At 35.1% G+C, this 10,512-nt stretch overlaps 2 protein-coding genes across 3 annotated transcripts; both read left to right on the top strand.

Moving 5' to 3' along the window:
- The first annotated feature begins 8 nt into the window (after positions 1-8).
- Positions 9-5,942, top strand: LOC106873564 (uncharacterized). Of its 2 annotated transcripts, none has more exons than XM_014920992.3 (2): positions 9-268; positions 1,499-5,942. In XM_014920992.3, exon 2 carries the CDS (start codon positions 1,513-1,515, stop codon positions 5,893-5,895), a length of 4,383 nt encoding a protein of 1,460 aa, XP_014776478.1. In that variant the 5' UTR covers positions 9-268; positions 1,499-1,512; the 3' UTR covers positions 5,896-5,942. The 2 variants fall into 2 exon arrangements, with proteins under 2 accessions (XP_014776478.1, XP_089193644.1); XM_089337518.1 differs by lacking the exon at positions 9-268 and adding an exon at positions 892-1,023.
- A 920-nt stretch (positions 5,943-6,862) lies between these two features.
- LOC106873565 (uncharacterized) lies at positions 6,863-10,123 on the top strand. The gene is made up of 2 exons (XM_014920993.2): positions 6,863-7,227; positions 9,607-10,123. The coding sequence occupies exons 1-2, from the start codon at positions 6,913-6,915 to the stop codon at positions 9,886-9,888; spliced, it is 597 nt and encodes a 198-aa protein (XP_014776479.1). The 5' UTR covers positions 6,863-6,912; the 3' UTR covers positions 9,889-10,123.
- The last annotated feature ends 389 nt before the right edge of the window (positions 10,124-10,512 follow it).

Genomic DNA, 10,512 nt, shown 5'->3' with positions numbered 1-10,512 from the left:
GGAAGTTTACCAGAGTTAAATCCCTTTATTGATTATTATTATTATTTTGACTCTGCTGTGACTCTAATTAAAGACTCTCCGACCGTGATCGTTGCTTTCCTCCCAAGACAGTGTTTGTAAGATCACATAATCCAGTGTATCTGTCCTTCTTCTTTTATGAGAGATGAGGAAGATTTTGCTGCGATCTCTCAATAATGCCTGGAATCTCTATCAGAGAAATAAAATTATTTGAATTTTGCGCCAAACAATTCGATTTGTTATGAATTATGTAAGTCTTTTTTTTTTTAATCTCCTGTAAGAGCAATGAGTAATAAAAGGGGAAATGGATAAGTTGGTATTTAAATTGTTTCGGGGGGTTTTGTTTTTAATTAAGCTTAAAGAAACGCAGCTAATTAATTAGGTATTCAGCTCAACTGATTTACTTTTTTAAAAGGAAACGTTTCTTATTGACTAAACTAAATGGGCGGAGGTAAAGATCATGGGGTCCCCTTTGGGATTTAAACTTTTTTTTCTTATACAGAAACACTATATCGAGGGCAGAGATTCCGAATCTGCAAAAAAAAAAAAACATTTCAAAATTTTAATTTTTACCCCCGATCAATTTCTTAAATTTTCACTTTTTAAAAAAAATTTGGGGCGAAATACGTAGAAAAATATGGAAATTATGATTCTGAAAAAAAAAAAATTTGTAAAATTTTAATTTTTCAAAAAAATAACCCCCTCCCCTATGACAAGAAGTGAAATCGAAATGTTTTTTTCTTCTAATGTTTCACGCATGCGTAGAATTATAAAATAGCAGACGCAAAAAGTATCTAAACAGAAAACCTGATATTTTGCTGGGTTTCTTTTACAGGAGATAAAGTTGTCGTATCCCCCACTGATAGACGTTTTCCAAATCTGCGAGACTAATGGGGGGAAATTATTCTCAAACCAGAGACCTGACGAAGTGGGTCCCTAGAAAGCAACCTAAGATGTTGAATTAGGCAAATAGATTAAATCTTCCAAACTTCTTTTATTACTGTTGTAAGGACTTAACTTTAATCTAGTATTTAAACCTGGATTAATTTTCCTGGATATAATTATTAACCTTAAAGAAAACTGATCATTGATTGCAAAGTTTTGTATTGTTAAAACAGATTAATTATTAAAATAAACGTTTCGCTTTACCTGTTGTATTCATTATGATACTTTGATTAATTCTTTTGTTACCATATTTTTGTTGAAATATGGTCTTTGTTTCGATTAATTTTTAAAAAGTAAGAAGAATTTAACAAAATAACTCTGTCAGTATTATGATGCTATTTGGATCATAAATTAATACGAAATGTTAATTGGAAAGGTTTTTTTTTTTTTTAATTTAAATATCTTCAAAACTGGAAGTTTGTATCATAGAAATAGGGGCAGTTTCAGACAATTTGGTAACAAAAGATTTAAATCTTCGTTAAATGCATTTGCTGTTTCTTTCTGTTTCAAGAATTACTTTTTCATTACTTTTCAGATTTAAAATAACCAATGCCGTCCAGATTCCATGCATTGACCATAGCCACAGTGGTTAGAGTTCGAGATCCAAAAGTTACCTACCCTTATTGCATTGAATGCTACAGTAAATTACTAATCAATTGTCATTCAAGAACTTGGCGCTGTTTACGATGTAAAATTAATTACAATAGATGTAATATTCCTCAACGGTATCGACTCTCTCTAGAAATTGCTGATGGATCTGCTCTTTGCGGTGCCACAGTTTTTGGCAAAATCCTAGAACCTTACTTTGGATGCTCTGCTGAAGAGATACATTGTTTATTGCATTCATATGATTCAAATTATATAAAGAATTTGTTGAATGGCTTTTTTACTGGGAAGAGTTTTTTGTTTGGTTTTAAAACTTTATATCCTCTTGAAAAATCTGATTTCAACATGTCATTGTTATCAGTCTTGAAAAGCAGTTGCAGAAAACAGTGCCAGACACTTCCGACTGATCTAATTGCTTCTCAGATGATTAACTGCAATATTGGTATGGCATGCACACTTAAAATACTTTTAACTAAAAATAACAATTTTAAAACTCAAAACACTCCTCCTGCACCCCTTGAACAATTTCTTCAAACACCAGCAGCATTAACTCTGACAGAATCACCACTATTTATTGAACGGACCAATAGTAGTTCTGCTTTTCCATTAATTTCTCAAGAGTTAATTGTTTTAACATGTGAAATGAATCCATCTGGGATTCAAATTAGCAGAAATCTCTCAGGTGTGTTAATATCAAGTTCTGGGGAAAGTGAAACCCCTAATTTCATTAACTCTTGTTCACAAAGAAACCCTTCATTTCATGCAACGAAGTCACAGTCAACCCAGACTTACAAATCTTTCATTACAAACTGTTTTCCTGATTTGTCAACAGAAGATATTTCTAATCATTTGCTTCATTCTTATAAGAATGTTCCATCTGGAAGTCATGCTAATGTAAAGCATCTTCCAGAAGTTTCTCTTGCTAATAATCCAAATGAAGAAATTCTTTATTATGCATCTGATTGTGAAGATGTATTTTTTGAGAATAACAACTCTTCAGATATGGGGCATAAATATTCACTGGCAGTACCTATTCCACAGAAAGAATATTCTACGGAATGTTCTTTGAATGTAAATAATTATAATAATGTCTCTTACGCTCCTGAATCAGAAGACTTAGAGGCTTTCTTAAACAGCTTTGGCAATTCACCAAATGAACACTTTTCTGAATTTCAAGAAAATACGAAACTAAGTCAAATGCATACGACAAAATCTAGTGAAAAACAGATGTGTTTTCTAAACAGTTACAATTTTAAAACAACTCTGAAAGAAACTTCTTGCAGTAAATCAAATCCAAAGATGGTTACAGTGGCTGCTGTAAACAAGATAAGATGTGAAGATATTTGTAAATCTTCAAGAGAAACTGGAGACTGGAAAATAAGGGAGATAAATATTTTGTCTCTTTTAAGCTTCCATTCATCAACTGTGACATATTTCCTTCTCAACTTGTCAGTTCCATATCGTTTTTTAAAATGTATCTGGGAAAGTAATTGCAGAGTATATGATAACCCAAGGTACAAAAACAAGGACAAATCAAACAGAAGTAATTTATTCACTGGCAATTTGACTTGCCATTCTAAATTAATGATACATAATTATAATCTAAATAGTTGGAGTGAAGCAAATCAGTTTTGTGACATTAGAAATAAAATTGTTACCAGACAACCTATTACAGTGAATGATGACAAATATTTACTTAAAAGTGAGGATTTATATTTATCGTCTAGTCCAGCTAAAATTGTCACTAAAACTACTGTCAACAACGGAAACATTTCTAATGTATATAGTAAATATCCTCTAAAAGTCTCTTCTACAAATGAATACTTACCAAAGTTCCAGTCTGCTGAGAGACACATGTCTGCTGTCGATGTTATTAAAGAATCATCACCCAAATCCAATCCTTCAAATAGTATTTGCAATATCCTTCCTGAAGACTTTTCAAAAATTGCTGACATGTCGAGTATTCCTCGTGATTCTTGCATTGATGTTTCAGTCATTAGTTCCTTTCACATTAACAGAATGTTCTCTGAGAATGAATCTATAAATGGCAACATGTCTACATCTGCTTCTTTCAAACAGCTTTCTCCATTTCAAGAAACAATCCATCCTATAAGGTGTTTGTCTAAACGACTTCCAAATCAAGATTCCTGCCTAGAAAGTGAACCATCTTTCCTAAATGAATCTAAGAAAAGGAAGAAATGTAATCAATGTCGCTCATATCTTCCAAGATGTCTGTGCAATGATTTTTCAGAAAATAAAGAAAATATTTCATATAATGGAGGAAAAGAAGCTTTATGGTTTTCTAAAAAATTAGGCAATGCAAGCTTATCTGAAAGCAAACAATTTGTTAATAAGACTCTTCGACCACGCAATAAAAACCATCATTCTGTTCCAACCAAGGGATCTCAAATCTCTTCCAGGATCAGGAAAAGTCAGCTTTCAGACTTACCATTTGCAGATGGCTTTCATACTTTCTCAACCAATGTTAATCTTAGAAAATGCCATAGTTTCACTTCTACACCAGTTCCACATTTCCATATTTATCAAACATCATATAGAAATCTGCCACATAAAGATTCTTCAACTGAAGAAAATATTGAACGCTTATTTCCAATAACTCCAATTAAATGCTCTTCAGAGAACCAGAAACAGTCTCATCCAAATTCTCCTTCAAATAATTCTGTTGAAAGTCACAACTCTGAGTCTTATGTATTATTACCATCTGGAAGTCTTCAACAAGGTTGCCAAGAGAGTCCCAAAGAAGAGGGCAATATGTCACAGGACTTATTTGATCCTTCGACTGAATTGTTTTTATCCTCTCCTAATCCAGATGTCGTATTACCTGTCAATACTTCAGAAGACCTATTTAGCTGTTCTTGGAAATCTTCAAACCAATTTATTCCACAGACACCCAGTAGTACTCCAGTTTCAGTAAGAAATATTTGTTTAAATAGAAGAGATGGTATTAACAATTCTTTCAATCAACGAAATTCTAAAAAATTTAAGTATTCTCTGTCCAAATGCCTTTTAAAAAGACAAATTTTCAAGAAAATCAATAATTCTAATCAATTCCAAGCAAAATGCCAAATGAAAAATTTGTCTCCTTCCAATACTATTCCAAAGACAATCAGTGTGCCATCTTCACCCATGGGACCCCTCAATAGAAAAGTTCAAACATTCATAGATTCATCCGAAGAAATATTAGAAACTTATACTAACTCCAGGCCTTTGTTTTCTCCAAGAATATTGTCTCAAAATGAGTTCAACTCACCAAAAACTACAAATTCTATAGAATCAAAAGAAATCTCTAGATGTAATTCTTGTAATTCGTTAATCATTCCTAAAACAATGGGGAATATTTTTCAAATTATGGAACAATCTCGTGAATCAGAACAGTTTTGTAAATCCTTTCCTGAATCACAAGATTTATTTTCGCCTGAAATTCTGTCTGCAACACAAGATAAAACGAAACATTTGTTTACTTTACAAAACACAAATACCATTTCCATAGACAATCCATTTCATTCCTGTTTTAAATTAAAACCCGATGTAAATCAACAGCAAACTCCGTCCCCTGAAGTATTTACAGAAACTCTTTGTGATGTCACATGTGAGATTTTAGATGCAGAAGTCCTACCAGAAATCCATGGTCTATTGAATCAAAATTCAACTAAGGTCGATTGTAAAATACAGAATAAAACTCATTTACATCAAAGAACACCTGTGCTATGTAATAAAACATTGGATATTTATGCCTCACCTGATTTATTCTGTACACAACCAGACGATTCAAATGTCCATTCACATCTGTCTGAAGATTTCTGTCAAAACGTCCAGACTCTTCCACAGTCACCTGACATATTCACCTCAAACACTTCTGTTCAGAGTGACACTCCCAATATACTTCCTGAAACACAGCCTGATGTAGATAATTCTATACAATCACCAGATGTATACAATGAAACAGAGACTAACTCTTGTAACCTATTGCTCTCCACTGATACTTTTTCTCCAACACAGAAAAGCAAACCAAAATATTTATTACACTCAATTCATCCACTTTGTCGCACACCTGAAAGTACAAAGCACTACATATCGTCCCCGGATATAATCTACGAAACACAGAAGAACACACAAGATCGCATGAAGTCACCTGACATATTCAGTCAGACACAAGAACCATTCTTCAAACATAAAAATAAATATTTATTTTCATGGAACCAAATTTCCTCACCTACAAAAATCACAGATTTACAACATAAAGACACAGTTTGTAAAGTTTCCACTTGTTCTAATTTAGCATCAAGTACTGACAATATTTTATGACATTGTCTATTACAATTTTCTTTTAAATAAAATTTGTAAAATCTTAATTGTTTCTTTGCTAATGCAAAATATCGTTAATTTCCTCACAATGTAGTTTGCTTATAACACCAATTTATGTTTTCATTCCTAATACATTTCTGACAGATTCGAACCAGAATATCTGATCGCTGTTGTTTTCATCATCAGAGAACACCTCCTACATTTAGACAATGTGTGCTCATAGCTCACGCAATTCATTACTGTAAGGAAAGCAGTGAGCTGGCCGAAATGCTTAGCAGTATTTCGTCTGTCTTTACATTCTGAGTTCAAATTCCACTGACTTTCTTTTCATCATTTTGGGGTCGATAAATTAAGTACCAGTTGCATACTGGAGTCATTCTAATCGACTGGTCCCCTCCCCAGAAATTGCTGGGGGGCAAACGAAGCCCTTTTTATAATTATAAAATATTTGTAAAATTTACCTAAGAGGTTTTTATTTCTGTGCTGACCACCTGGTAAAAATCATTAATAATTTTTACCCTTTATTATTATTATACTATACACACACACACACACACACACACACACACATATATATATATATACATACACACACACACACAAACAAAGCTTCTACTAAGTTTCCTTTGACCAAATTTCACTCACAAGGTATCAAGGTATTGGTTGAGCAAGTCTCATGAAATTTGCTCAATGTGCCATGCTAAATCTGCTAGAAATAGCAACTAAATCGCAGCCTTCCTCGGTTGTTTTCAAACACTGCCCTGCATGGCACCGGAATTTCTATGTTTGCCATAAATTTTAAAGTTAAGACTTACGGCATAAGAAATTCCTTGCAAACGCTTAAACATATCGAGAAACGATTTCCCAATAATTTTATTAAAGAGAAGCATGATTAATAAAAGAAAATTTAATTGGCAGGGGCATAGTAAAAGAAAATTTAATTGGCAGGGGCAAAATAAAAGAGTTGTCAAGGGAGAGAACTCTGTGTAATCGATGTCACCTTGAAGTTTCGACAAGATGGAGGGCAATGTGAATAAAACAGGGCAGGAAGCCCTGGTTGCCCCAAATGAAAAGCCATGGGAAAAGAAAAGGAGACTGGCTAGGTTGGCTGAGTACAAGGGTAGTCAGTATCCGCCTTTTTCTATCGAGCCAATGCCTCATGAGCGCCAACGTCTCGATGGTAAAGGCATGACAGATGCAGATCGACAACTCAGGAAACAATGGTTACTCGATCAGAACCTGTCCCCCAATGAACCACGTTATGTCCCTGAAGTCCACCCGAGAAATGTATTTAAAAGGATCGGTTCAATGCCCTTTGAAGCCCTCTACAAGGTAAGCACAATAGCTGCTTATTTTACATTTAATTATTTCCTTGTTTTCTTCTTGGAAGATGATATTAACAAAATATAAAAACAAATTATCATTAATTGTTTGTATTGTGTTTGTACGACCGTTAGAAATAAATTATTGTTCAACCTAAGGTCAACCCTGAACAAACCTATGATCAATGACGTTCTAAGACTACGTTATCCTTCATGTTTTTCCTTTAATACAGTAGAATGCGATCTGAAGTAGAGTTAGCTGTTATTGCAGGCAGACCGACTGGCTTATATTATTATATTTTTTAGTTTAATGATTCCAACTCCGTATTATTGTTTCGGACCGTAAAGTATTCAGGATACCGGTCTTATTCAGTACCTGTACGCTTTTCAAATGCCAAATAGCCGTGTGGATGATGGGTTAATAAAATGCAACTAAACAGATTGTGACCTCTAAACCCAGATTGGCTCCGATGGAGCGGACCTGTGATCAGAGACATTCTAGGTGTGACTATCCTGCCTTTTTCATGGCACAGTGCACCGAAGATCACATTGGTGTAGTTCTTTGTTTTTAAATCGTTAGAAGGTGATTTTACTGTTATTTCTAACAATGCGAACAACCTGCTTGAAACTCATGTTGTTTTGACTTTTTTGTTGTGTATTTAGAAAAGGGGAATCACTATATAACAACTTCAGTATTCACCTTGTTGGAAATAGACATCAGCCCGTCCTAGAAAATAGGAATTTTCACTGAAATTCAAGGTTGACCCCCCCACCACCAAATATTTTAAATCAAAACGGTCAAAGCAATAACACTTTTGATCAGAGGTTTGCTCGATCAGGTCCTACCTAGTGCTAAACAGCATGTGACATATTAGCTAATGTTAACTGGTGTAAGAAACATACTGCTTCGCATTATTATAATTCTACACACACGTGTGCCCATCTCCAATTGGAATTTTTCTCCAGTTGCTCCCACCTACGTTTATATGATGCAGGGTAGCTTTGTACCTCTTCCATAGCAAGACACTTATCCTTCCATCATGCTCTAGCCTTTCAGCACCCGGCACAGAACCCATCGCCCCTCTTCATCCTCTCAAATACTACCCCACCATCACCACCATCAGTTCAGTTGCGAATGCTTTTTCTTTCTTCCTGTTCTTTTCTTGTCTTATAAGCATTACATCCAACAGAGCAACCTGAATGCTAAAGGGTTAATAAATAATTGAGCACAGATGTGGCTGTGTGGTAAGAAGCTTGCTTCCAAATCACATGGTTCCTGGTTCAGTCCCACTGCATAACACTTTGGGCAAGTATTTTCTATTATAGCCATGGGCCAGCCAAAACCTTGTAAGTGGATTTGCTAAATGCATACTGAAAGAAGCCCGTCGTGTGTGTCTCTATGTATATATATCATCATCATCATTTTAACATGCACTTTTTCATGCTTGCATGGGTCTGTGTCATTTAAGAGCTAACTATTAGAGGCTCTCGTACAGCTCTGAGTTCTTCATCGAGTTCTTCATCTTCAGAGCCATCCTCAGTATTCTTGTGTAGCACTCATCCACCATCTGAGTGAGTTTCTTGGTCAGTGTCCAAGTCTCAGACCCATACAACAGCACAGACTCCACTGCAGCAACGAAGAGATGGATCTTCAGGTCTTTACAAAGGTCCGACTTCCCAATCTTTGTTCTCAGATACAGGAAGTCCTCAACCAACTCTAGTGGCTTCCTGCCTACATTCATAATCTTCTCTGGCTTCTTAATATTCTCTACCAGATACTTTGTCTTAATTTCATTCATTTTCAGTCCCACACTCATTGACACAGTCTCCACCCCTGTATGAACTCCTCTGCCTCCCTCACTGTGTTTGCCAACAGAGCTATGTTGTCAGCAAATTCAGCATCCAATTTTTTTTAGCCCTCACCCTCCTGCTCTGCTCCACCTTAATAATAATACTAATAAAAACGAGAGCACTCAGAGAATGCAAACCTCTGCCAAGGCAACACCAACGTCCTCTCAACGATTAGCCGGAGATGATTTTTTAAAATGAGAATATCTGAAATAAACTCGACTGCTCTCACAAATGAGAATACTAAAAATGAACCTGACCGCTCTCAAAAATTAAGTAAAAACGCAGGAAAATAATCCAGAATCCTTGTCCAGTACTGGATCAGTCATAAAATCTAATCAGTTCGTGCTAGTCACAAGGCCAAACATCCCTGAAAATTTCATCCGAATCCATCCAGCAGTTCTTGAGATATCTTGTCCACAGACAAACAAACAAACACAACTAAAAACAATACCTCTGCCTTTGCTAAGGCAGAGATACTAATAGTATATGGATGTTTTAACATTTTTCTTACAAAACTGTTTTTCTTTTTCTCTTCTAGGTATTGAAACCAATTATCGGCGTAAAACCAGCTCTAGTTGTTCGTCGCAGTTCTCCATGGATTCTTGGAATTTACGGCACTCTTTGTACGTCCTATTATTTTCTCAAATACCAGCCTAATGACTGGAAGAAAACCAGTGGCTTCTACGTACGGTGTGTACAACCACAATATACAATGGGTATGGCAAAACCTTTCCCTGAAAAAGAAGCGTCTGATTACTATGACAAGGGGTTCAAATCACGGCAAGTGCTACTCAATGCCAAAACTAGCTACATTGAATAATTCTCAAGGGAAACTGCTATAAAGACCTGTGGACCTTTAGATTCTTTTTTTTTATTTTTTTTTTTTACTCTAGCTGAAGAAACTGAGTCCTGTGATTTTAAAGAAGGTTATTATGTTTGTTAGGGGTACTGCCTCCTTCAGGGGTCTTTAACAAATATAAAAAACAAAAAAAAACAAAAAACAAACGGAAACAGTGTAAAAGCAATTTATTAAAAATGAAAATTTATTAAAATAATTGTTTCTTTGTGTGATAATTTAAGGGTATGTCCCACTGGTTCTCCAACAGTGTAATGTGTTGGTACAAGTTTGGCTGTAAGGTTAAGAAGTTTGTCTTTTGCAACCACTTGGTTTTCAGTTCAAAGTGCCACAAATTTCTTCTACTATAGCCCAGGGTCAACCAAGGCTTGGTGAATGAATTTGGTTGACAGAATCCATACAAATCTTGACGTAAAAAAATATAGGTATGACTGTGTTTGAGTGATTCACTTTGCAACCTAATTTTGGATTTAGTCTCACCTTCATGACACCTTGGGCAAGTGTCTTCTATTATAGCCCTGGGTTGACCAAAGTTTTGTGAGTGGATTTGGAAGATGACTATTGAAAGAAGCCCTTCGTATATATCAT

The sequence above is a fragment of the Octopus bimaculoides genome, chromosome 19 (genome assembly GCF_046866305.1).
Source record: "Octopus bimaculoides isolate indiv1 chromosome 19, ASM4686630v1, whole genome shotgun sequence".
NCBI classification, from domain to species: Eukaryota; Metazoa; Mollusca; class Cephalopoda; order Octopoda; family Octopodidae; genus Octopus; species Octopus bimaculoides.
The sequence above is the reverse complement of the archived record's forward strand: the minus strand, read 5'-3'. Positions and strand labels throughout refer to the sequence as shown.

Bases quoted from the DNA above. Each gene is read 5' to 3' on its own strand.
- LOC106873564 (XM_014920992.3), top strand. From the start codon at position 1,513: ATGCCGTCCAGATTCCATGCATTGACCATAGCCACAGTGGTTAGAGTT.
- LOC106873565 (XM_014920993.2), top strand. From the start codon at position 6,913: ATGGAGGGCAATGTGAATAAAACAGGGCAGGAAGCCCTGGTTGCCCCA. The intron at 7,228-9,606 runs GTAAGCACAATA...TTTCTCTTCTAG, and splicing joins CCTTTGAAGCCCTCTACAAG to GTATTGAAACCAATTATCGG.